The 25862-nt window shown below is 37.7% G+C and overlaps 2 protein-coding genes across 6 annotated transcripts in view; one reads left to right on the top strand and one right to left on the bottom strand.

Annotated features, from left to right (window-relative positions):
• Positions 1–627, top strand: part of TPR (translocated promoter region, nuclear basket protein) — a 67886-nt gene extending 67259 nt beyond the window's left edge. For both annotated transcript variants that reach the window (XM_044000243.1, XM_044000242.1), the window contains exon 52: positions 419–627. In XM_044000243.1, the coding sequence (XP_043856178.1) occupies positions 419–474 (56 nt within the window). In that variant the 3' untranslated portion in view covers positions 475–627. The remainder of the gene's footprint in view (positions 1–418) is intronic.
• On the bottom strand, positions 614–23638 carry PRG4 (proteoglycan 4). Of its 4 annotated transcripts, XM_044000244.1 has the most exons (12): positions 23550–23638; positions 20508–20630; positions 18047–18166; positions 14895–15047; positions 13961–14080; positions 8716–11532; positions 5930–6007; positions 4108–4244; positions 2492–2648; positions 1905–2099; positions 1459–1584; positions 614–760 (listed from the first exon to the last, which is right to left on the bottom strand). In XM_044000244.1, the coding sequence occupies exons 1-12, from the start codon at positions 23617–23619 to the stop codon at positions 663–665; spliced, it is 4194 nt and encodes a 1397-aa protein (XP_043856179.1). In that variant the 5' UTR covers positions 23620–23638; the 3' UTR covers positions 614–662. The 4 variants fall into 4 exon arrangements, with proteins under 4 accessions (XP_043856179.1, XP_043856180.1, XP_043856181.1 ...); XM_044000245.1 differs by lacking the exon at positions 13961–14080; XM_044000246.1 differs by lacking the exon at positions 20508–20630.
• Between the last annotated feature and the right edge of the window lie 2224 nt (positions 23639–25862).

The raw sequence follows: 25862 nt of genomic DNA, 5'->3' as shown, positions 1-25862 counted from the left end.
ACCAAATATGTACTTTTCAGGGACTAATTTGGGGGAAGAGGTTTATTGCTTCATGTTACATTTAACAATGCATTATTTAATCATGTTCTTTCCTCATCTAAAATACAATTGGAAAACTTAAAATATTGTATCTGTTGTTTCCTCCCAAAAAAAGCATTTTTTGGTGATTCCACCTAACTAATACAAAAATGGAGGAGTCTGTTTTAATAGTTCCCTTATCCTACTTCCCTACACAGAAATTGTATACTAAGTGTTAGTGTCATAAAAATGTAAAACTCATTTTTAAATATGTAATAGTAATAAAAACTGGAAATAGTTTGCATTCAACCCATCATAAAAATAGTGAAAAATCTGATGCCCTTGTTGATTTTTTTAAAAAGGGAACATTTATATTTACTTCTTTTTTTTCCTCCTACAGGGGTGACCCATGCAATGGGAGGCAGAGGAGGACTAAACAGAGGAAATATTAATTAAAAGCTTTGTAAACTATTGTTGTAGTTGTGAATAAGACTGTCAAATCTGCTACTGTTTTAGTGTAATAATTGCTGAGGTTAAAAGTGCTTTGTACTTAAATTGGTATGCACACATTTCAACATCTTTATTAATAAAATCATTTCCATGTCAAAATGTTAAGTTTTTCATATCTTCTTTTGAAATCTTATTTAAGGACATTTATACCAGGCATTAGATAATGTCTGTCCGGAACGGGTGGTGATTAAGTTTGCTGTTCTCCTAGGCACATCAATGTTATAATAGCGATCTAGATGAAAAGAAAAATAATTAATAATAGGAATAATTTGCTTTTATTATTCTACTGAAGCCCTTTTCCCTCATTTGAACATCCAAATTTTCTGACAAATAAAACCCAATAGTTTGCAATATGAATTTTTATATTTCAAATATGATACTACTAATAATTTCTAAATGAATTTTTTTCAAAAGTATAAGTCATATAAACCTATGGTTATCTGCTCCAACCGTGTCATTTTATAGATGGGAAACTGAGGCCCAGATAGGTTAAATGATTTTCCCAACTTAAGCGAATAAAGTAAAAGGTGGGATTCGAACCCTAAACCATCAAGAGAAATCCTTTTTTACTTCATTTATATGTCACATGTCAAATTATTTAACTCCTCAAAAAAGTATCCGTACTAATCTATAAAATAATGAAACGCTGGAGGAAAATTCTTAGGCTAATTAAGTGAATTTAGTGGTTAAATCTTGTATACTCTATCATAAAGTTTACAGTAAAGCTTCACAGATGTCAGGTTGAAGCTATAAAATTTTACTCAGATTACTCTTATTTAAATTTACTCAGTTCTAAGATGAGTAATAATAGGATACAATCTTTTATACCTAAATTGAATTTAAACGATTATAGCAAAGATATTTAGAATTATCTGTCTTTGAATTATTCATGGTTGAATAGTCAGCTCTAGGTTTATCTTAATCACTTACCTTTAGAAAAGGCATAGTAATCATAGCCATCAGGTTTTCTCATGTTAGGCAGTGCTATAGCTGAGGTAACCATGTTTGGAAGGCCTCTCCAAACTGTATTCACTTTAACTTCATTATGAAGGAAACCTGTGTGTGACACATTTTTTTATATCACAAAAGATATTTGAGTAAGTAACACATAACCTTAAATCAGACCATGAACCTGCTTGAGTAAAGGAAACCTTTCCCAGAAAGGAAAAGTGAGGTAGATCCAATACAGCACTGGCCTTTCTGTAATTACTGGGAGTAAAGTCTTTGCACCAAATAACATAGAGTGGCATAATTCTGAATTCCAGGAACACCCCCCACCCCCGGCCAATTCAGACTGCTTAGTTGTTTATGTGAAGCCAAATAACAATCATTTAAACTTTCTTCATTCTTAATAGGTAAGAAAATGTGCAGTTTACCTTTTTGATAAGTGACTCTGGCAGGTGAATAACTTATTCTAATGGTATGTGTTTGGGAGGGAATGATAGCTCGCTCAAAGCGACGCCTCCTGACTTGAGTGGGTTCTCCATAAACGGAATAGTTTATAGTGGATCTTCTTCCAGAACACTTTTTAACTGGCTCCTGTTGGTAAACATACTGTTGAATGGTGCCACCTATTATGGAAATAGATTATATTGTGAAAGTTGTTCGTTTAGGAAAAGGTAAAAAAGTAGCTTTCAAAGTATGAACTGATTTATTATTCATGTTTCATATGTTTTAAGCACCTTCCCCCCCAAAAAAGATTTCAAGAGTCATTACAGTAAAATCATAAAACAATAATTAAAATAATTAGCAGAGGAGCTTTTAATTCAACTTTTAGCCCCTTCATTTTATGAGTCAGGAAAATTGAAGCCTAAAAATGTTATGTAATTTTACAAAAATCAAGCAACACATTAGTGGTATAACTGGGCACTAGAACCCAATCCTTTTGAGACTTCCAAGCTAGTACTCCCCCATCTATAAAAGTGTCATAATTAAATCTGCAGATAATTTAAACATGACATACCTTTCTTGAAAAAATACACAGATTCCGGTCTGTTTTTGTATTTTGCTACTGATAGAGCTGCCACTATTTTTCCATTTAGACCTCCAAATCCCTTGACAATTGGTTTAGGATAACCCGGATCTTTTACATCATTGGTGAACCTCCAGAACTGAGAATTCTAATATGTGAAACAAAACATGAATTGATCTTGGGGGGTTGGGAAGAGGGGGAGTTCAATAAATACTTTATAAATTAAATGCCTACGGTAAAACCTTTAACTTGGTGGAAAGTATTTTTTTAAGTTATCTCCTACTACTGTTCCATCATGGTGCAAAGGTAATTCAAATTCATTTAGGATCACAGAACCATAGATCTAAGCTGACAGTAGCTAGAGGTCAACTAGTCCAACTCCTCTCATTTTATTGATAAAGAAACTGGATTAAGTGATTTGTCCAAAGTCAAACAAGTAATAAGATAAGGAGCCAGGTAATGAAGTCGAAATCCAATACCCTTTCTAAAGCATGATGCCCTCAACAATTTCAATACATTAAATAACTGTAAAGTGCCTGTATGCTGCTAGGTAGGTGTTGAGAAATAGACAAAACTAGTTCCTGCTCTCGGGGGATTACATTCTATTAGTTATATAATGTAAACATGGACAAATAAATATAACGTTAATAGAAGCATCAAGAGAAAGTCTTATACCTAGTAATAGGGAGGGGTTTGTGTCAGGAAAAGCCTCATTTAGGAAGTAGCATCTGAGTTGTTATAAAATGCTATAAAATAGAGTTAAGGGGTGCATTCTGGACCTGATGGATTTGTGCAAAGAGACTGAAGAAAGAGGGAGACTCATATATGGGGAATAGTTAAATTAATTTGACAAGAATGAAGAATAGATGAAAAGGGTGGAGGTAGAGAGGGGAAAAGAAATACAAAATATTACTGGAAGGGTAGTCATAGATAGGAGTCATGGGGGGCAGAGCACAGGTTCAGTGGTTCCTACCAAGCTAGATATGGCCCAGTATTGGTCCAGTGAATATATGCCACTTGAGAAGCTGCCTCACTGGGTTTAAAGAGGCTCAAATTTTCTACAACTACATGTATTATTTGTTTTATTTTTGGCTAGAAAAATTCATGAGGGTATGTACTAAAGTATAGAAGGTTTTCAGTCATCATTGGTGGAGGAATAGCCTACACTGATGAATCATTAAATATGTGCCTACTAAGAGATTAAATCTAACTCTATGAGGGGCAGCTAGGTGGCGTAGTGGATAAAGCACTGGCCTTGGATTCAGGAGGACCTGAGTTCAAATCCAGCTTCAGACACTTGACACTAGCTGTGTGACCATGGGCAAGTCACTTAACCCCAATTGCCTCACCCCCTCAAAAAAATCTAACTCTATGCCTACAAATACAGCTCATTTTTTTATAAATCAGAGGAGAAAGAATCTAGAAACACACAGTCCATTAATTGTGTGTAATCTTTAGGCTTTGTTGTTCCTATCATTAAATATCCATTAACAAGAACATAAGAGTAGGATTGCTGCATTTAACATGAGCCTATCTTTTTGAATCCTCATGATACATCAGTGAATACAATGCTGCCATTTTTCCTTTGGTTAAGTTATTTTCCTCACCTTAAAGAAGTAAGTTTTTCCTTCGCAGTTACATCTTGTAAAGACAGTGTCGATGGGAGAAGGGATGCCCCAAACATCAGTAATTCTCCGAGCTGGTGATGGTGGAGTGTGTGGATTCAATAACCAGAAATAATGACCTAAAGATGTAAGACAAGAGTAAACATGGTCACTTAATGTTATCCCAAAGGCCAGTATACAAATGGAACTTCTTCAAGGCAGCCATACTTGTATGCATGAAAACATTTTGGAAAAATAAAAATCATATGAATAAGCAGTATTAGCACTATTGGGAATTCTTGTCCAATGTAAGAAAAAAAAATGTTTTCAAAATGATACTAGCACAGTTACTAAAATTTTTCAAGAAATAAGTTTGATGGGTTTTCCAAAAAGGATTGATAGTTTATATCTCTTGATTTGAAAGAATCTGATGTTTACAAGGTTAATATGGCTATTCTCCATTGTTTCATCAAGGAAACAAAGTGGGGAATGTGTTAAGATAATGGAATTTGGTAGGCCCAGGAGTCTGACTTGATTGACTTAGTAGTGTTTGAATTGGGTATGAATGAGGAACTACTAAGTACCCACTTAAAGTTGATTAGATTTTAGCCAACCCTGAGGTCAGTGTGTTCTTAGAGGCTATGGACTTCAACATCAACAGGAGACTGCTCTCAGCCAATCAACTTGAAGAACCTCCCTTTTCTGGGAGGAGGAGGACAGGAAGGAGGTTGGTGGACAGAATCTTTCTCTTTAGTTCGAGACATCGGTTTGGTGGCAGGACTTCACGTGGGCAGTTAGGAAGGCTAGGATTTCCATACTATAAGGAATCTGTCCTCGATCTTTCTTTCTCTTTACTATCTTATATCTTTTAATAAACCCTTAAAAGCCTAAACTCTTGGTGAATTTATCAATGATTTTAGCCAGTTTCCCCCAAAACCGGAGGAACAAATTAAAACCCACACTTAGATTTTTAAACCACACACCATTAAAGTCCAACTCCAGCACCTCTTGTGTGGAGTCATGATATGGAGGTGACCCTGGGTCCTTGAAAGCAATACCAACAGAACTCAAGCCCTAGTAGGTTCTACCAAGTTGTCAAGGCTTTGAGTACCACCCTTGTAACAGTCTACATCAGTTGTCCAAGGAACAAATAGTTCTTTTCAGAGAGGTCTAAGCCCAGAAAGTTGGACATAAGGTGATGGCATTTTTAGTCACATCAGTTCACTAAGATTGTCTAGTAAGGTGGAATAGGGTGGCAGCCTGTGTAGGAGAATATACCCAGATCGGAAAAACTAATGCATCTGTGAAGCAAGCACTGAGGGACAAATACATGGAATAAGGATTATGATAGAAAAGAAATTTATGTTACAACCATCTAGTGGTGACCTTGAACAATTCATGTGCCTCCTTTGTCCTTTACCTACATCTGCATCAAGCTTTAGTGATATCTCAAAAACAAGGTAACTTTCCAAAAGAAAGTCAGGGAATAGGAATTTTGAAGTCCTACAAATCAGCATGAAATGAAACCAGCACAACCTTATGATCAGAGAAGAAATATCCTACCTGCCTAAGTATTTTGAATGCATCTCAATGCATTTATTTCTCTTCAGGCTCTAGGTAGGCAAGCACATGTTTCATATAGCATATTTTACAAAGACAGTATCTGAAAATCCCAGTGTCTGAAAGCATCATATAAGTCTTTTTCCAACAAGGAAATCCAACACCCCACCCCCATAACCAAGACAATATTTCACAACTGTGGTATTCTCATAAATGCCACAAAGTGAAACAGTGAGAAAAGAGGATTTTTTAATGTTCAGCTCACCTCGAAATGCGGCCAGTGTCCCATTGCGCAAAGTAGTCAGTCCATCTACTGGCTTCCCATTGCATAAGTTAGTCTCATCTGAAATAATTAGTACAAAGTATACAATGGGGTGGAGAAGGGAATGAATATATCAAATATAACAAAAAAGTAATTTTTTTCATTCCTCTAGTTTCTACTACAAACAGTTGTGGTTTTTTTTTTTCCTTCCTAATTTCTGCTTTTAGATAACATTATTCAAAACCAGAAGGGATAGGACTGAATTTCAAAGGTGATAAGACAATCATATATTTCATAATTCTGTTCTGTTTAGAAAATATTCCACTAAAGTTAAACTTAACAGACTAAGTGAGTTTAAAGCTCTTTTTCATGGAATCTAACTATAGTCAGGAGCCCTGGGTTCTGGGCCTGACTGGTACTTTCTAGCTATGTGGCCTTGGAGAAATAACCACTAAGTTTCAGTTTCCTCCAATGGAATGAGCATCTTGGACCTCTAGATGATTTCTGAATCCAAGTCTAAAACTTTGTGATTCTATGAGGATACTTTAACCCAATGTGGAAAATCTTTTGTTGTTGTCATTGTTGTTCAGTTTTGCAGACGGACAATAAATTAGGCCTAGACTTGAAAAGGAATGAAAATAGTGGTCTAGATTGCATTTGGGAAATTTTGCATTGTTCTAAATGACCCTAAGATTCTCCCTGAAACCAAACCAAACCGAAATAAAACAAAACATTTTTTTTAAACCCAATAGGTTTCCCTTACTAGTCATAGAATATCGCTATCTCCAAAGAACCATAATTATAGGTTATTCCAATAGACAGTTATGTAGTGCATCTTAGTAGACTAAACACATTACCAATGAAGAAGTGTATGCAAGAAGTGGCATAGAAGAAATTATCAAAAAAAATAGGGGGCAGCTAGATGGCGCAGTGGATAGAGTACCGGCCCTGGAGTCAGGAGTACCTGAGTTCAAATCCGGCCTCAGACACCTAACATTTACTAGCTGTGTGACCCTGGGCAAGTCACTTAACCCCAATTGCCTCACTAAAAAAAAAAAAAAAAAAAAAGGGAATCGAATAGAGCTAAGGAAAATGAATGAATTAAAAAAAAAGAAAAAGCATTGATTAAGGACTTAACCAGAGGCAGCATATCATAGTAGATAGAAATTGGACAGGAAGAACTCTGACTTATACTGGCTATGTTACCCTGGGCACTTATTCATTCTTTATGCTGGGTAACTCTCTAGAGATATAAGATGCAACAGAAGTTCCAACCTTTATAGGTCGAGGAAGTTTCCTCACCAAGAGTTAGTTCCCTATACCAATGAAATCATTGATCCAGTCCATATTCCACTATATACCATGGTAAATGCAAGTAATAAAAAAACAAGTAAGTAAAACAACCTGCCCTCAAGAACCTTACATTCTAATATAAGATAGCACACATAGGGGAGAGGTGGCCCGGGAATATTGTTTTGCAGAGAAAAGTCATAGAGAATGATGATTGGAATAATAAGGTGATCAATTCAGATACCCTTGCCAGGAATGGCAAAAATGATTTTATTTTTTATCTCAGAACTCGAATTAGAAAACAGCTAAGGGGAGGGGGAATGTTAGGTCAAGGGGAGATGAAGAGATTGCAGAAAAAGAGAAAAGTTGTGTGCTCAAAAGTACTCATATAATATCTAGAGACCTCTATAGGAAGGCTTCCAGAATGATGGGTAGGCTTCTTGTTAATATTTACTGGAGGACAAGGAGAAAAGAAAGCTGTATAGAGAAAGAAAGCATGGGTGGGTTCCAAGGTCTACCCCTATCAACCAGCTCAAAGATCTTTTTAAGTATTAAGTATTGAAGTTTTCATTTCACCTTTTATGGTCAGGTTGAAGATTTAAAAAATATATATATTATCAGGGGGCAGCTAGGTGGCACAGTGGATAAAGCACTGGCCTTGGATTCAGGAGGACCTGAGTTCAAATCCAGCCTCAGACACTTGACACTTACTAGCTGTGTGACCCTGGGCAAGTCACAACCCCCATTGCCCCGCAAAAAACAAACAAACAAACAAAAAATATATATTATTGAAAAGATGAAATGTTTAAAGGAGAGTCAGAAGACTAAAATTGAACCAACTGTTTTGGACAGTATAAGAAATGTAGGGATCTTAAAGAGCCATTTATTCACAATAAGCTTTTTTGGTTCACTAAATGGTCATCATACCGCTTAGTTCTTGGTTTCAAAAGGCTGAAGATGTCTGCTCACCTAGAGGAACATTTCAAATGTGGACAGCCTCAAGATACCAGAAATATCTCGAGTGGCTAGTAGAAAATCAGGTTTCTTCAACTCAAGACTACTGAAACTAATGAACTGTCCTCGTGCCTATGTAACAGACTTTTTGAAGTATCCCTTTGGAGTATCAGTGAGCTTATTTTTTGTTTGTTTGTTTGCTTGTTTTTACCATTTTTAAAGTTGGACAAGGTGTATTAAACTCTTAATAAATTGGTAATAATTTTCTCTCATATGTGTCACATAAAAATCAAAGTATCAAAATATCATTACCAGTCTCCTAATTCTTTTAAAGAATTTCCCAGTTTCAGGTGATGACCTCTATCAAATATAATAAAGTAAACCAATTCCAGATGTTCTACCTTATCATCGTTCCTTTGGTGTTTATCATGGTTATCCTAATGGAATGTATATTTTTCTGATGTTGAAAACGAACCATTTCAGATAATACCACAGACATATCATCATTGCAATCAGAAAAAAGAATATCAGACTGTTCAAATTACCTGAATACATTGGAGTGTTACTAATGCCTTGACTGGGTCTTCCCACATAGATGCTAGAACCTGGAACTGGAATAACTACATGAGGCCTAGGATTCAGGTAAGGCTTCTCCTGCTCAAAAATATTTAAATCTTCATTATTTGGAGTGACTTCTTTTTTAGGAAGAGAGGTTGTTATTTCTGAGTTTGGCCTTATGTTGGATCCAGGAATGGTTTGAAGGATAGAATCAGGCAATGGTGTAGAGTTTGGTTCAGTTACTGCTGATGTCTTTTCACTTGTAGTTGTGATTTTAGGTGTAGTTACTGGTTCCTTAGGTGCAGATGTAGTCTTCTTGTTTGTCACTTTAGGGTCAGGTGTTGGAACCAAAGGAGTAGTTCTGTCTTTTGTTACAGCGGTTGTTTCCTTAGCTTTTGTGGTTGTCTCTTTTGTTGTCGTGGTGGTCTTTTTTGGTTTAGGTGTTGTCACTTTAGGGGCAATAGTTGTTTTAGGCCTAGGTGTCACTTTGGGGGCAGTTGTAGTCTCCTCTGGTACAGAAGTTGTCTCTTTGGTTGTGGTAGTTGTCACTTTAGGGGCAGTAGTTGTTGTTTTAGGCTTAGGTGTTACTTTGGGGGCAGTTGTAGTCTCCTCTGGTACAGCAGTTGTCTCTTTGGTTGTGGTAGTTGTCACTTTGGTTGTGGTAGTTGTCTCTTTAGGGGCAGTAGTTGTTGTTTTAGGCTTAGGTGTTACTTTGGGGGCAGTTGTAGTCTCCTCTGGTACAGCAGTTGTCTCTTTGGTTGTTGTAGTTGTCACTTTGGTTGTGGTAGTTGTCTCTTTAGGGGCAGTAGTTGTTGTTTTAGGCTTAGGTGTCACTTTGGGGGCAGTTGTAGTCTCCTCTGGTACTGCAGTTGTTTCTTTGGTTGTGGTAGTTGTCTCTTTGGTTGTGGTAGTTGTTGCTTTAGGGGCAGTTGTTGTTTTAGGCTTAGGTGTCACTTTGGGGGCAGTTGTAGTCTCCTCTGGTACAGAAGTTGTCTCTTTGGTTGTGGTAGTTGTCACTTTAGGGGCAGTAGTAGTTGTTTTAGGCTTAGGTGTCACTTTGGGGGCAGTTGTAGTCTCCTCTGGTACTGCAGTTGTTTCTTTGGTTGTGGTAGTTGTCTCTTTGGTTGTGGTAGTTGTCACTTTAGGGGCAGTAGTAGTTGTTTTAGGCTTAGGTGTCACTTTGGGGGCAGTTGTAGTCTCCTCTGGTACTGCAGTTGTTTCTTTGGTTGTGGTAGTTGTCTCTTTGGTTGTGGTAGTTGTCACTTTAGGGGCAGTAGTTGTCACTTTAGGAGTTGGCTTTTCAGGTGTAGGAGTTGTCACTTTAGGAGGAGGGGTTTTATCATCTGATAAAGTAGTTGTTTCTTCAGCTTTGGTAGTTGTCTCTTTAGCAGTAGTAGTCGTCACTTTGGTGGCAGTAGTTGTTGCTTTAGCTGTAGTAGTTGTCACTTTAGTTGTCACTTTGGGTGAACTGACTGATCTTGTTGTCACTTTAGTGGTTGTACTTGTCTCCTTAGGTGGGTCAGTTGTAATTTCTGGAGTAGTAGGCATATCTTTTTCAGTTACTTTATCCTTAGCAATTGTAGTCACTTCAGGTGTAGTAGGTGCAGAAGTTGTGTCTTTGGGGAAGAGTGCAGGGTCCTCAGGTGTGGGCTCAGAGTCCTTGGGTGTAGCTTTGGGGTCTTTGGGTGTAGGCTTAGGGTCCTCAGGTGTAGCTTTAGGATCTTTGGGTGTAGGCTTAGGGTCCTCAGGTGTAGCTTTAGGATCTTTGGGTGTAGGCTTAGGGTCCTCAGGTGTAGATTTGGGGTCTTTGGGTGTGGGCTTAGGGTTCTCTGGTGTGGGCTTAGAATTCTCAGGTGTGGGTTTAGGGTCCTCAGGTGTAGGTTTGGGGTCTTTGGGTGTGGGCTTAGGGTCCTCAGGTGTAGGTTTGGGGTCTTTGGGTGTGGGTTTAGGGTCCTCAGATGTGGGTTTGGGGTCTTTGGGTGTGGGCTTAGGGTCCTCAGGTGTAGATTTGGGGTCTTCGGGTGTGGGCTTAGAATTCTCAGGTGTGGGTTTAGGGTCCTCAGGTGTAGGTTTGGGGTCTTTGGGTGTGGGCTTAGGGTCCTCAGGTGTGGGTTTGGGGTCTTTGGGTGTGGGCTTAGGGTCCTCAGGTGTAGGTTTGGGGTCTTTGGGTGTGGGCTTAGGGTCCTCAGATGTGGGTTTGGGGTCTTTGGGTGTGGGCTTAGGGTCCTCAGGTGTAGGTTTGGGGTCTTTGGGTGTGGGCTTAGGGTCCTCAGGTATGGGTTTGGGGTCTTTGGGTGTGGGCTTAGGGTCCTCAGGTGTGGGTTTAGGGTCTTTGGGTGTGGGCTTAGGGTCCTCAGGTGTGGGCTTAGGTTCCTTAGGTGTAGGCTCAGAGTCCTTGGGTGTGGGCTTAGGGTCTTTAGCAGCTGTCATTGTCTCTGTAGTCAATGTTTCTTTTGCTGAAGTAGTTATCTCTTTCTCTGTAGTTGAGGTCTGTTTATCTGTACTAGTCACCTCTTTCGTTACAACGGATGTCTCTTTAGCAGCTGTTGATGTCTCCTTTTCAGTTGTTGTAGTTGTCTCTTTAGAAGTGACCTTATTACTCTCCTTGGGAGTTACTGGTGGCGCTGCTGTTGTCATTTTGACTGTTGTGGTGACTTTATTGGGCTGGGAGGTAGGAACATCATTGTCAGGAGCAGCAGTGGGCTTGAAAGGTGCATTGTCTAATCCACTTCCTGCATCTTCTACAACTGGAGGTGCTGGAGTAGGCTTGTCTTTGGGGGTTCTCTTCTTCTTTGAATCTTTAGCTATGGAAAAATGCACATCTCAAGTTATTCTTTGAATGTTCTTTACATGCTTTCACATACAGGTCCTGCCTCACTCACTATCTAGTTGTGTTATTCTGGTTAAGTCACACAACTTCTTTGGGCTTCAGTTTCCATATAAGTAAAATGATGGTGTAACTTCCTATACTCCCAGGCTCATAATCCTGTCATCTATATCAACAGAGAGGAGAATGAAAAGGGAAAAAAGCATTATGAAAATATAACATATACTTGTTATACAGTGAGGGGCAACTTATGGAATTTGGGGGGAAATAGAAATGCCCATCCCCTCTGGTACTATTACTCTCCTTTCCCTAATGTTTCTTCCTCTCATCTGTTCTCTCAATCTTCATCATCCTATAACCCCAGTTCCCTTAACTGTTTTCTCAAGAAATATTGCCTCAGCCTCTGTTCTTTCTTCCTGTACACATATGCCTATAAGCTGTTATCCTTTCTCTACCCCACTCTGTTCTTACACATAATAAGGACAACATGGTCTTCTACAGTAAAAAAAAAGAAGACCAAACACTGTATCCCCCCATCAGTTTTCCCAAGATATTTACAACTTCAGGTTATGTAGGGAATACCCCTGAGGTAAATATGGAATAGATTTAAGGTCCCATGGTCAATATGGGGCTCAGTGAGGAAAGACACCAAAGATTCTAGGAACACAAGACAGGAGAGAATAAAACTCATGGGCAAAGTCACTAACTGGGAAGAGAGGTATATATGAACACCAGAGAAAAGAGTAAGGGGAGTGAATAGAGTGAGGAATGGTAGGTGAGGTTTGGGGACTGGAAGAAAGGAGAGAACTCAAGAGCCAGTAAGAACAATTGTCCCTCCCCTCTCCCCTCCTACCCCTGGTACCCAATTAGTTGCTAAGTAGTGTCAATTCTACTTCTACAACACATCTTGTATCCATACCCTTTTACTTCACTCACAACCCTAATTCAGGTTCTTATCACTTCTCTTGTAGACTCTTGCAACAACCTCTGAACTGGACTCCTGATTACCACTCTCTCCTCAGTGCTAATCTCTCCTCTACACCATTGCCAAAAATAAAATTCTTCTGAGAGCAAAATCTGACTGTGCCACTCCCCCTCACAAAAACCTTCCCTCATCTTGAGGGTGAAATACAAAATCTTCAACTTGGCATTTAAAATTCTCTAAAAAACTGGCTCCAGCCTGCCTTTTCAAGGCATAATAAATAAACTTTTTAAGTTTATTTCATATTATTCCCCTTCACAGACTCTATGTTCCATCCAAATCAGCTTATTAATGGAGCTCAGTATTCTTTCTCCAGCCTCCATGTCTTTGCATAGGCTGGAGTTCATTCTCTCCTCATTTGTATATCCCTCCCTAATTTTCTGAAAGGTTCAGACCATGTGCCACCTCCTAAAGGATCCTTTCCTGAACCCTAGTTGTTTGTGCTCTCTCCTCTCTCCAATTACACAATCATACACTCACATACTCACACACACACAGAGCTATGTCCCAATTAGTGCAAATAATGAATTTCCTCAAGTAGTTGCATTATTTGAATTCACACTGTAGATTTCCATATTTCCATTGGACTGGTACCATTACCAGTACTTTGAATAGTGCAAATTTGAATGCATGTAACCATTTCAGGGGATTCATTATTCACACTAATTAGGACATAATTGTATGTGTGTATTCTCATATATATATAGGTAATCCATGTAAGTAAATGTATATATGTATGTATATACATATCTGTGTGTATATATGTGCATATATGTACACATATACATATACACAGTATCCCAAAAGATTTAGTGAAGTTTTAAATTTAATAGCTAAAAAATGGGGGCAGCTAGGTGGCGAAGTGGATAGAGCACCGGCCCTGAATTCAGGAGTACCTGAGTTCAAATCCAGCCTCAGACACTTAACACTTACTAGCTGTGTGACCTTGGGCAAGTCACTTAACCCCAATTGCCTCACTTAAAAATAAATTAAAAAAAAATGTATATATATGTATTTATATGTGTGTGTAATATATAAGTGTCCTGAGGACAGGAACTATTTTTTTGTTTTGTTCTTGTATCTCCAATGCCTTGTACACGGTAAACATTAAGGATTGGGTTGAATTGGATTAGAAAATTCATTGTTTTTGTTAATTTCCTATAAGAGGTTAGTCATTAGTTCCCTATAAGATCCTTGTCTTGGCCTAATGTTTTCTAATTTTATTCAAGCATACTATATTTAGAGTACAAGAAAACTTCTAGAAATCTTCATTCAGTATCTTCTGAAACAGTATTAAATGGTTATTGTTCCCCAATTTTTAGAAAACAAATCACCAAATCATACTGCCTCTACCCAATATTTTCAAGTTATAAAATCTTAATTTAGCATTGATATAGCATTTGATGTGTATCAATGCTCAAACCTTTGGGTTTCTTCTTGGGTGCTGTATTAGCAGCTGAATTTTTAGAAGACTTGGTTTTCCGAACAGTTGAAGAGGAAGAAGAGGAAGAGGAGGATTCCTGATTTTCAGAAACAGAATGTTCTGTAATCAAATAAAGAAGTGGGTTGTGTGAACTGTAACTTTTCCACAGTAGTCCATCCAGTTCAAATAAAATAAGAATGGAGTTGGACCTTTTACTGATCAGAAAATGTCTATTTCTTGCATTGGTTTGAGTAAAGAGTATCATCAAGGATTCCCTTGCACATGATAGGATGTGCTTCAGCATCATGTAAGAAGAGCATCACACTGATATTGGTTGGACCAATTTCTCTCCCCCGTCCCAAGCTTGCCAGTACTCTTCAAAAGAACAACATTCTTAGAAGCCAAACTCAAAGCAGGCCTGAGTGGAGCTTATGTTGATTTATACCTATTTTCAATCTAGGCTTTGGGAAACCAAAGAGATCGATGATTGTGCATCTGCCTTACCTGTACTTTAAAGAAAGGCAACTTCGTGTTGTTCATTTTAAATGGAGATGGCTCTAAACTAGGTGGCTTGGTAGGAAGAGTGTTAGAACTGAGTTTAAGTCCTACTTCAGACACTGGCAAGCTTTGTGACCCTCAGCAAGTCATGTTACTACTGTCTTCCTCAGTTTCCTCTTCTGTAAAATGGGAATGATTAACACGTACCTCATAGGAGTTTTGTGAGGATTAAGCAAGATATTTGCAAAATGCTTCTCAAACCTTAAATGCTACATAAGTAGCTATTTTTTCATACAATTTAACCCATCTTTTACGTGTCTGATATTCCTAACTTTTCACAGTCCCATGATAGAGTGCTAACACCAGTCCCCCATCTGCATATATCATATATTCACTCAGGAAAAACTTCCTTTTGTCACAGTCATCTTCTTCCTACCTTCTGTTATTTCCTCTGATTGTACCACTTTGTTAGGGGCCCTCTTCACAGGAGTTTTCGGGGAACGTTTAGTTGTTGTTTTGACGGTTTGAGGAGCTTCTGGAGATGGCCGTGGAGTCTTTGGAGATGGCGGTGGTGTTGTTGGATTATGTACTGAGGTCAAACAAGATCAATCAGTTAGTGCCAATCTCACAATCCATACAACTGTCAAAACTATGTAACCATTAAGAGTCAACCTAACTATACTTGGGTTCCTTTTCATTTTGAATACACCTTTCACCCTTAACTAAGAATATATCTAATTATCAAAACAAATGTTTTTAAAAATAAGTCTGTATGGATTTCTGAGCATGTAGTCTGCAAAGATTAGTAACTTGGCCACTTCTAAAGATGGTTGCTCTAAAAAAAAATGTGGTTGTTCTAAATCACTGCTATGATCTGATGACATAGAGCCATGAACTTGACAGTCTCAAGACCTGAATTTAAATCCCAGCTCTGACACATCCTTTTTTATCTATGTGGCTCTGGATGAGTCACTTCACTGAGCCTCAGTTTATTCTTTTGTAGAATTAGAGGATTGGTCTAGAGGGATTCTTAAGGTCCCTTCCGAATTTGAATCTATGATCCTAACTAAATTGGTGAGAAGAACACTGTTGAGTTAAGAAATAAGTATCCTTGTTTTCACTAAGTCATCACCTAACTGTAAGAGCTAGAATAAGTCGCTTAACCTGGATGAGCCTTGGTTCTCCCACCTGCTCAGTGAAGAGATTGGATTGGATGGCATTCCCATTTCTGAGTTTGTCATGCCTCACACAATGTACACGACCTGTAAAATTGCTTCCAACACTAAATCCTTTAGTCCCATGAACATCACCCTTCTGCCCCTTCCTCACAATAAAGGGGTGGTGGGATTCCAAGCTGTCTAGAAAGGATGCATAATAATATTTTTTCTGCTATTTTTTTTTAACCCAGCCAACAAGACTCTGGTGAAAATAGGAAACATGGGTAATTAGGAAAAGTGACAAATAGTGAAAAAGAAGAGGAAAATTGGGATTCTGTAGCAAGAAGAGTCTGCAACAAAGCTTCTTTGATGTGGGTCACATAGCTGAATGTGGGAGTTGGGGAAAGGTTGGTAGTAAACGTTTGATTTGTATGCTTATTTTACATACCTATATACCCAGGGTCGAGTAAAAATTTCTCCGGCAAAAAGGGGTCACGAGTGGAAAAAGTTTAAGAAGCCCTGATCTGCATTATGAAACACCACTGCTTCCATCAACAAACAGCCATTCAAAGCTAAGTTACAACAGTCTCTGCAAGAGACCACTTTAGAAATGCCAGTAATAACATTTGTCAGAAACATGGCCAGAGAGCCATCTGAGCAGAGAAGTATTTAAGAGAAATCAGTATCTGCTTACAATTTCTTTCTTTTTAAAGAACTGTAAGTACAACCACCTTTCTAAATTACTTTATTAGCGTGATAACTGGATCCAAACACTATGCTACAAGACTCTTCTCCTAATGATGATGAAAAAAAAAAGAAAGTAACATTAGCTATGGGTCAGAGACTTCTAAGATGAACAAATGGCTGTCCAAATTCTGCGGTTGTATTATATTTCCATTGTAACTAACATTACTTGAAATGAGCATGCTATTGACTGAAGCTTGCAAATATGGGGGCCCTACAGAAATGTTGGTTTTAATGGTATTTGATACCAAGAGATTTCATGAATATACTTTTACCCTTTTCTTTGTTTCCTCTTGAAGAGATTCTTCCTGGCAGTGTTTTTTAGCAACCCTGTCACAACTCAGGAATCATTCTCTATTATCAGACAACTGTATTTTCCCAAGTTGATGTCAACCCCACTCTCACATCCCCTGCTCCCTTCCATACACATGCACATATTCTTCTCTTTAGTTAGGACATCGCATACTTCTATGAGACCTACAGGCCAGGCAACTGAGAACATTAACCATTTCTCCTTCTACATTGTATTCTGCCTTGAACAAAAGTGACTGGGCCAAACATTTGACAGCATGGCACAGCAGATAGAGGGCTGGCTTTGGAGACAGGAAGGTCTGGGTTCCAGTCTTGCTTTTCACATACATTAGCTGGGCAATCATGGAATAATCACTAACCCTCATAGGGCCTTAAAGCAACCCTCTACTATGATTTTAAATATGAGTTGCCCATCGTCTTTAGTAGATAATTTTCCACACTGAGAGTTCCCTGACACCGCCCCCCCCACCTCCCAAATCACAGGTATGGACCAAAAAAAATGTATATTGATAAGATAATTTTCTCTTCGATGTCTTATTTCTCCCCACCCCCTCATTACCCCCGCCACCATTCTCCCCTCCCTCTCCTCGTCTTGTATGACAGCCAAAACAAATGCTAATGCTCTGAGTGAGGTTGTCTTACTCACCCTCTGTTCTTCTGATAGCCGCATGGGCTCTGAGCTAAAGTGTTTAATCAGGAGGGTGTTGCCTCCATCATTTTGGGGATATGCTCCAATTAAAGCACTGAGCAGCGAATAGCTCTCCATGGACTCTGCTGCCTTAGCAGTTTCCCTATCTTTCTCCTCTCCTCCAAAGAATCCAGAGGACCCTTATCAGGTGTTTCAAGAATGTTTAGGGGAAAAACCTGATAAGATTATATAAGTGTTTTTTATTCACCTCCCAAAACTATCTTGTTTTTGCAAAAGGGATTTAGCTAGTAATAGCTTGGCAAGAGATATAATCAGGTATTTCTAGTTTTTGTTATTGTTGTTATTCTTCCTTCCTAAAAAAAAAAGCCCTTAGTGGATTACGGGCAGGGACTGGACCTGTTATTTCATTAGTACAGAAAACTATTTCATGTATACTATCATTAGTATACTATTTATATGATATTCTGATGAAGTAACATACTGATAGCATACTATTACTATAATATAGAAGATGATTTTTCTCTTCAAATTTATCTTTGTAAAAGAGAATTCCCACTGAATAGGATCAAGTTGGGTCAAATTATGGCCTTGAAGTGATCGGTTTTAGATAATGGCTGAGGTAATTGATTAATGATCATAGCCAGGCTAAAAATCCAGTATACAAGTAGATGGAAAGGTGAATAAATGTTGAAGGAAGCTTTGGCTGGAATGATGATAAACACTTACTTTCTTCACAGAAGGCCTCATAATCCGGACAGCATTTGCCATACTTCTTACAGGCAGAATCACAGTCACATTCTCTCCCTCTGGCGAATGACTCAAAGCAACGGCCTTTACAGGAAAGCTCTACCCAGAGCAAAATGTAAAAAAATCAAAATTATACCTAGATATGTGTATATTTGTGTGTGAGTGTATAGATCAATAGATAGATATGAAATTTTATTTATATTGTGCCACACAGAGGCATCCTACAATTTGTAGACAGGTTGTATTCTAGAGTGAACTAAGATATTTCTTATTTGGAACTTCTGAAAGCATTTTTCCCAAAGAAGCAATGTTTTATGAATGGTGGTTAAGTTCCCAGGCTAGCCCACAAAAGTCTATATAATTTGTGTTGGAAGAAACCATTTTGTATAATGGAAAGAGGAATGGCTCATTCAGTTTCTGCTATTTACCACCTGTGTGACCTTAGGCAATTATTTCTACGTTGGCCAGAAACCTTAGGGTCTTCCCCTCCCAATCTGATTTTTTAAAAAATAATAGACAAACTAGGCCATCTTTTCCCTCATTTCTTACCTTCCTTTAAATCTCTGAATGAGTATTGCCTCAGACAAATTGAGACCTGGGAAAGGCTTTAGTTTAAAAAAGCCAAGGTCTCTCACTACATCTGGGGTCATCTCCAGTTGTCTTGACCTATATCTTGCCACTGGACTCAGATGACCTTGGAGGAGAGAGTGAGACTGATGACTTTACACAGCCCAGCCTCACTTAAATCCAATTCAATTGCAAGTCAAGACATCACCTTCCTGATGTCACTGGTCCTCTTCCAGAAGGAAGGACAAACAATGACCTTAGGCAAGTCACTTTACTTCTCTAAGATTCAATTTCCTCATCTATAAAATAAGATGGCTTCTGAGGACCATTTCAGCTTTAAATCTAAAATTTTATGATTCTGTGAAATACCATAGCATTTAATATTATCACTTGAATCCATAAGTAATTCCATAGTTCAGAGACATAATGGCTCAAATAGATAATTGGGAACTGTCCTGGGAACATTACCACTATGAATACCATTGTTCTTATGGAAAGTTCTGCTTAGGTGACTCAGGAAGCACCAGAAATGTGTCTCCTCCATCTCATCTGTCCATTCTCTTAATGGCCATAGTGATAACTACATAAAGGACATTGGAAAAATGAATACCTTTCCACTCCCTGGAGACTCTAGGGGAGTCTCATTCTGTTTCTGGTGTGACTTAGACCACCTGTTGGTATGTAAAGGATGTTGTCAAGTGTTTTATAAATCAAGAATGCCTGTATTGTAGGACAGAGGTTTCAGAAATGTGGCTGCAGGGCCACATGTGGCCCACCAAACTCCTAAGCGCAGCCTGTATTAGATTAAAATGTAATTGTAAAATATTTAACAAAATAAAAATATAATAAATCAGCTAACATTACATTTTAAAACTTAAAGCATTTTAATCTAAGTTCTAAACCAAGTGTAACTTTAACAAGTTACAGGGGCAGTTAGGTGGCACAGTGGATAAAGCACTGGCCCTGGATTCAGGAGAACCTGAGTTCAAATGTGACCTCAGACACTTGACGCTTACTAGCTGTGTGACCCTGGGCAAGTCACTTAACCCTCATTGCCCCGCAAAAAATCAAAACAAACAAACAAAAAAGTTACAATGGTGATTTTCCCTATATTGAATATGAAATTAATTTTGTGTTAAAGCCAAAATAGTTTAAATTTGGTTTTGAGTTGGAACAATATTACCTGCTATTGGCTTCCAACCTAATTACTTTTGAGATCTCAACTTTAATCGAGGTTCCACCTTGGGTACCATCTTGTTTATAGTTTAATGTTCTTTAGGAACCTGATAGCTAATATTAAACATTTGAATAATATATACTTTACTTGTGAAACATTCTAAATTTTCAAAAATGACTATCAATAGGAACTTTTGCATATGAAACAAAGCAAAGTATAGCTATATGCACTTTCCTATCCGCATCTAGAACAGAACTTTGGGGAAAGAGGAGGGTGCGATGTTAACTTCATAAGACTCTATATGAGGGGCAGCTAGGTGGCACAGTGGATAAAGCACTGGCCTTGGATTCAGGAGGACCTGAGTTCAAATCCAGCCTCAGACACTTGACACTTACTAGCTGTGTGACCCTGGGCAAGTCACTTAACCCTCATTGCCCAGCAAAAATAAATAAATAAATAAATATAAAGACTCTATATGAGTCAGGTATTTTTTTTTTGTCTGAGTAACTAACCAAAGGCTTTGGTTCTATTTTCAGATACAACAATGCAACATTTATGCAAGGGGAGGGAAAGACATAGAACAATGAAATGAAACACAGAAGCCCGTTCAAAAATAACAAGGGGACTGGGACCACAGGGAGGGATCTCAGGAAACAGTGCTTCTTTCCAGAGGGCCTGTTGGGCTTATGGACTTACCCACAGTGCAGACTTTCTTGTAATCAGGACAGCACTCCATGTAGTATTGACAGTTATAATCACAGTTGCAGGCGACATCTCTAGTATACCCTTCCCCACATCTCCCTGCACAGCTTGGTAAATCTAAAATTATACAATACTAGTGTAAACATGACCAACCAGCTGATTTGATACCAAGGGAAACATCGAATGGCAAAAAAAAGGCGGGGAGGAGAGGGGAATGGGCAGATTTTGCTGTGTGCCCATTGGATTGAAAGAGGAAAATATTTGGTAGAAAAAGTTTATAGTTGCTATTCCATTGTCTGACAATGATATCACTTTCAAGGATCCCAATATATGGAGGAAGGTAGTTATATTCTTAGGAATGAGAGAATAAATTTATTAGGCATTTCAATAGTTTTGCATAAAAAAGGAATTTATGGGGTTTTATTCCAGTCATTAAGACCAATGTCAGTTTCAATATCAGGACTGGAAAGGGGCATTTTTTGGTTCCCATGTAAATATTTGCTGCCTGTGTCAGCAGGCCCTCCCCCAGCAAGTCCTACAAAAAAACGGGTTTGGGCTGAGGAACAATTTTCTTTAAGGTTCCAGGAAGTCAATTGTTCACACTCAGAGATCGAGTGAATGAGGAATAGTCAAATTCCAACAAGTATAGTTTACATGAGAATAAACATAACAAATAGAACTACACAAGGCAACATAACCACAAAACATAAGCACAATTGTCTTCCAATGATCAAGCAGCAAACAGGAGAAAAACCTCTTAATCTCCTTGAGACACACAGCCAAGGTTATGCAACAGTCACTTTTATCTGCTAGGGAAAAAAAAAATTATCCTTGATCTGTAGAGGGAGACTCAAACATACTGAAAAAGACTCAAGGTAGCAACCCAGAACACCAATAGCAAAACCCACAAACATCACACCAAAGATTAGGATGACTTTCAACCTCTTAGGCAAATGTGTGTACATAGGTAATTTGAAAAGATGGCAAGAGAGCAGCAGACAGGACAAAATCAAGTGATTCATACAAATTTGTGAGGGGGTAGATCTTTGAAACAGGTACAAAATTAGCTTAGTAGGCAAGTTACAATTCTCACAAAGGAAATCTGTGTCCTACCTTTTTATGTTATCATTGATTAATCACATCAAGGTTTTTTTTTAGTTTAATCATTGGAAATAAAGTACAGTAAAGGAAGGAAGCATTTACTATATTTTAAATGTATGTGAAAATTAGTATTAAGTTGTCACGAGTTGAGAGCCTTCTCATTTTATTTTCATGGCACAGAAAGGTTCACCTACACTGACCTGCTCAGCTTGACATTTTTAGTATTTCATATCTGCTTTCATCAGTCTAAGAACATCATTGTGACAATATCTAGCACAGTAGTCTGCATTCCCATTTCGACAATCAGGATTCAGGGGTGTGTGTGTGTGTGTGTGTGTGTGTGTGTGTGTGTGTTTGTACATAACATTTCAACATTAAGAATTTAATTTCACTACATTATTTCCAATCTCATTTTTTTTCCTGAGATTGTTCACCTTGGGGGAAAAAATCAACTCCCAAAAGTCTGGTAGTTTTAAGAATCTAATAAAAACAAATCATAAACATGAACCTTTTTGTTAATGCAGACCCAATCTATGTATACATTAAGATATGTGTTCCATACACCAAATATAGTACATAATATTTATCCACATCAGAGGAAATATGGCAAAATAGACAAAGTGCTACGTATGCTAGGAGTCAGACATTTGAGGTTTGAGGATTTCAGGGCAAGTCACTTAATCTTTCAATGCCCCACACAACTCTCTAGAACTATAAATTACAGATGGATGAGAAAAGGTGTGCAACCCTAGATCTAGAACCCTCCATCCAAAAAGCATGCAGATACAGATTCAGCTCAACAAAATTGAGGACATTGGATTTGTAATCTGATAACTTGGGTTCAAAATCTATTTCTATAACTTACTATACTGGGTAAATCATTTAACCTCACTGAGCCTCAGTTTCCTCATCTATAAAATGAAGAGGTTGGGCTTGATGATCTTTGAGATTCTTTCTAGCTAGAGTGTCTGTTATAATTTTTTTTTAAACAATGCTATCTCATTAGAACAAGAGTGATCATTCATAACACTTTCCCACACTGGGACCAGGTCTACCTGATGGCAAAACAATGAGTCAGCTTAGTTCATTCGAGGAAAAGATCAGTCAAACTTTTTTTTTGCCATTATGTTGGCCAAAAATAGTTAACTTAATTTTTCAATTATTTAATCGATTGATTCAGTGACATTTCTTGTGGTCGCAAACCATTTCTTCCTAGTTGGTAGGGGTTTGTTTGGTAGGGCTATGTTTTTTAACCCACAGGGTAGGGAAGAAGGGTTGATTTAATTTAGTCCTTAAATAACCTTATCCCTTGCTTTTTCTTTTTTTCTTTTTCCCCCCTTTTCTTTGGTGGGAGTTTTACACATCTATGATTTCATAGTATGGCAAAGTTCTGGCATGGAAACCCACTCCACTTATACAGGTTGGTTTCTTACCTACAATCTTAGGGAATTGCCTGAAGCATGCAAAAGTTATTTGTGTGGCAGATTAGACTTGAATCCAGTCATTCTTGATTCTGAATCCTGTCATCTGTCTAATATACCACACAGCCTCTTACCATATATATATATATATATATATATATATATATATATATATATATATATATATATATATATACGGATAAAATATCTTGAAATGTTTTCTTGAGGAAAAAAAAAAACCATGATAAAGATATTCACTTCACATATAGAGAAAAAGGGAGCACCTCTTTCCTCCTCTCCTCTCCCATAAACATAAGCTTGTATATTCTTTTTACATGGTTCTGAGGGTTTATAGTGTGTTAAAACTCAAAAAAGACCATTTTTTTAAATGGCAAATTTTGTTTTCACAATATTGATGGTAGAAAACTATGCAATAGTTCTTAAGTGGAAACCCCCATATGATGATTCGGGCCAAGAAGGAAGCGCGGTTTTAAAATTTTGTTGGTTAAGGTACCTTGAGAAGAAACTTGAATCAAGAAAAGACAAAACATCAACAGGTGAGCAGGAAGCATTTTCCACTCCATGGCTGTTTTCAGGTATTGAGTCTTCTGTGAAAAGCAATATCAATGTATTAAATGGCTAGCTTGAAGAACCACATTAACCTACTTCTGAGGTGATGACCAGTCATTTTTAAAAAGCCATTTCACTGTAAAGCTCTTTAGATATGTCACCATAGACATTTAAAATTATTTTTTTTTCTGGAGGAGATGACCTTGTCTAATTTTATAACATTTTACTATAATTAGTCTAGTGTTCTTAGGTTAAACAGAATAAAACAACATTATTGTCAAGCTATTATCATTATGAGGCTATCATCAAAATGATCAGTTTAAATCTGCTACTGTTCTCTGCAAATAACAAATATAAAAATCCTAAATTGCAATCTCAATTTAACCTGTCCTCAATAATTTCCAAATAAATATTTCATTTTGTTACTAGAGTGGCTCCAGACTTAAATTTTAAAATACTCTTAAGCATTATTAAATAGTGTCACTGGATAAAAATTAATAAGTGATTGTAAGAAGATGTAATACAATAAATACAGAGGATTCCACCATTCCAAATTAATACTCTATTTTAGTATTTTTTAAAACCCTTCAAGAGGTGAACACCACAAAAATGGTTCTCTAAAAAACTAAACTTCTAAACTACTATCATGTAAAAAATATCCAAAAGCCTTCAATAAAGCATCTCCTTTCTGAGCTGAAAGATCAGAACTCAATCAGAAAGCAAAATGATTTCTTGACTTACCGGCCAAGGGACATGTGTGTATCTCTGATGTCCTGGATGCTTTATATATTGGTGAAAACATATTGGGATGAACCAATTAGTCCAAAGGTTAGACCAAAGCAACAGTGACAACCTATGAAAACAAACTTTCCACATTTATTGGAAGGGAGCCCAGATGACTAGACTTGGGCAACATCTGGAAAACACTTCCATTAAGAAAAATGACTACTACAAAATATATTTAGATTTATTGGACAAAACACACTTGTAATTTCTGAGTGAAGTGAACAAATTGTTCTGAGATGGTAAATGGCTCTGGCAGACTGTGGGGAACGTGTCAAAGAAGCAACATCCAAACTGGCAAAGAGCAGAGCATCGTTTTCCTTCCTTCCAACTGAACCTGACAAACAGTAGCTTTAAAACTTATGAGGCTGAGTTACATTATAGATGGATCTTCTTGGATTATCAATCAATTAATCAATCAACAAGCAAATATATATTAAACATCTATCATTTGCCAGGCACTAAGAGTACATATGAATAAATGTATTAGAAATATATTTGAGGGGCTGCTAGGTGGCACAGTGGATAAAGCACTGGCTCTGGATTCAGGAGGACCTGAGTTCAAATACAGATTCAGACACTTGATACTTACTAGCTATCACCCTGGGAAAGTCACTTAACCCTCATTGCCCTGCCCCCCCCAAAAAAAAGAAAGAAAAGAAATATATTTGAAATAAATACATATGAGTAAAAATGAAATAGTCCCTAATTCCAAGGAATTGCATTTCAAGGCTTTTTCTTTTTAAATATTATAGTAAGCACATAGTCAAAAGCCAGCAAGCACTGAAATGTTTCAGCAAGTATTTGTTAAGCCCCTATTATGTGTGAGACATGGTGAGAGGTGCTGGGAGAAATAGAAAAATAAATGAGACAGGTCTCTGCCATCTGACAGGAGAAATATATAACACACGCAGAAATAGCTCTAAAATCTATCTACATTTATCAATATCTATACATATATGTCAGATATGGTATCTAAAAAAACTGAGGAAGAAAAAATATTTCTAATAGAGGTGAAATTAGGGAAGACTTCATGGAATAGGTGGCATTTGAACTGAACCTTGAAAGAAAGTCAAGAATTTCAACATGTAGGAACTGGAGCAAGTCTCTTTAACCTCTTTGGGCCTCACTGTAAAATGAAGGGATTAGATTTAATAACTACTTCCAGCTCTAACTCTATGATTCTGTGGTAGCATCCTGAATCTACAGTTGTGATCCTATAAGCAGGTTAAGAGAGCAAGGCCCTACCACATCAATGAAACATATAGTAGGAAGCATATGATAAATTCCTGTTGAACCGAACTGGATAAAATTCTGGTCATTGAGCAAAGAGTGGGGCAGATTGAAGAAGTTAGGTCACTTTCTAACTCTTCTGAAGGGTGATCACAGTGTAGGCAAGTAGGTGGTTGGAATGTGGAACTTGGACTTGGGAGGATCTGCATTTGAATCTTGCCTCAGCCATGTAGGAGTGGTG

The sequence above is a fragment of the Dromiciops gliroides genome, chromosome 4 (genome assembly GCF_019393635.1).
Source record: "Dromiciops gliroides isolate mDroGli1 chromosome 4, mDroGli1.pri, whole genome shotgun sequence".
NCBI lineage: Eukaryota > Metazoa > Chordata > Mammalia > Microbiotheria > Microbiotheriidae > Dromiciops > Dromiciops gliroides.
This window is presented reverse-complemented; position numbering and strand designations above follow the sequence as displayed.

Bases quoted from the DNA above. Each gene is read 5' to 3' on its own strand.
- PRG4 (XM_044000244.1), bottom strand. From the start codon at position 23,619: ATGGAGTGGAAAATGCTTCCTGCTCACCTGTTGATGTTTTGTCTTTTC. The intron at 2,649-4,107 runs GTGAGGAAAATA...TTCACATATTAG, and splicing joins GAAAAACTTACTTCTTTAAG to AATTCTCAGTTCTGGAGGTT. The intron at 2,100-2,491 runs GTATGTCATGTT...TTTCCATAATAG, and splicing joins TGTGTATTTTTTCAAGAAAG to GTGGCACCATTCAACAGTAT.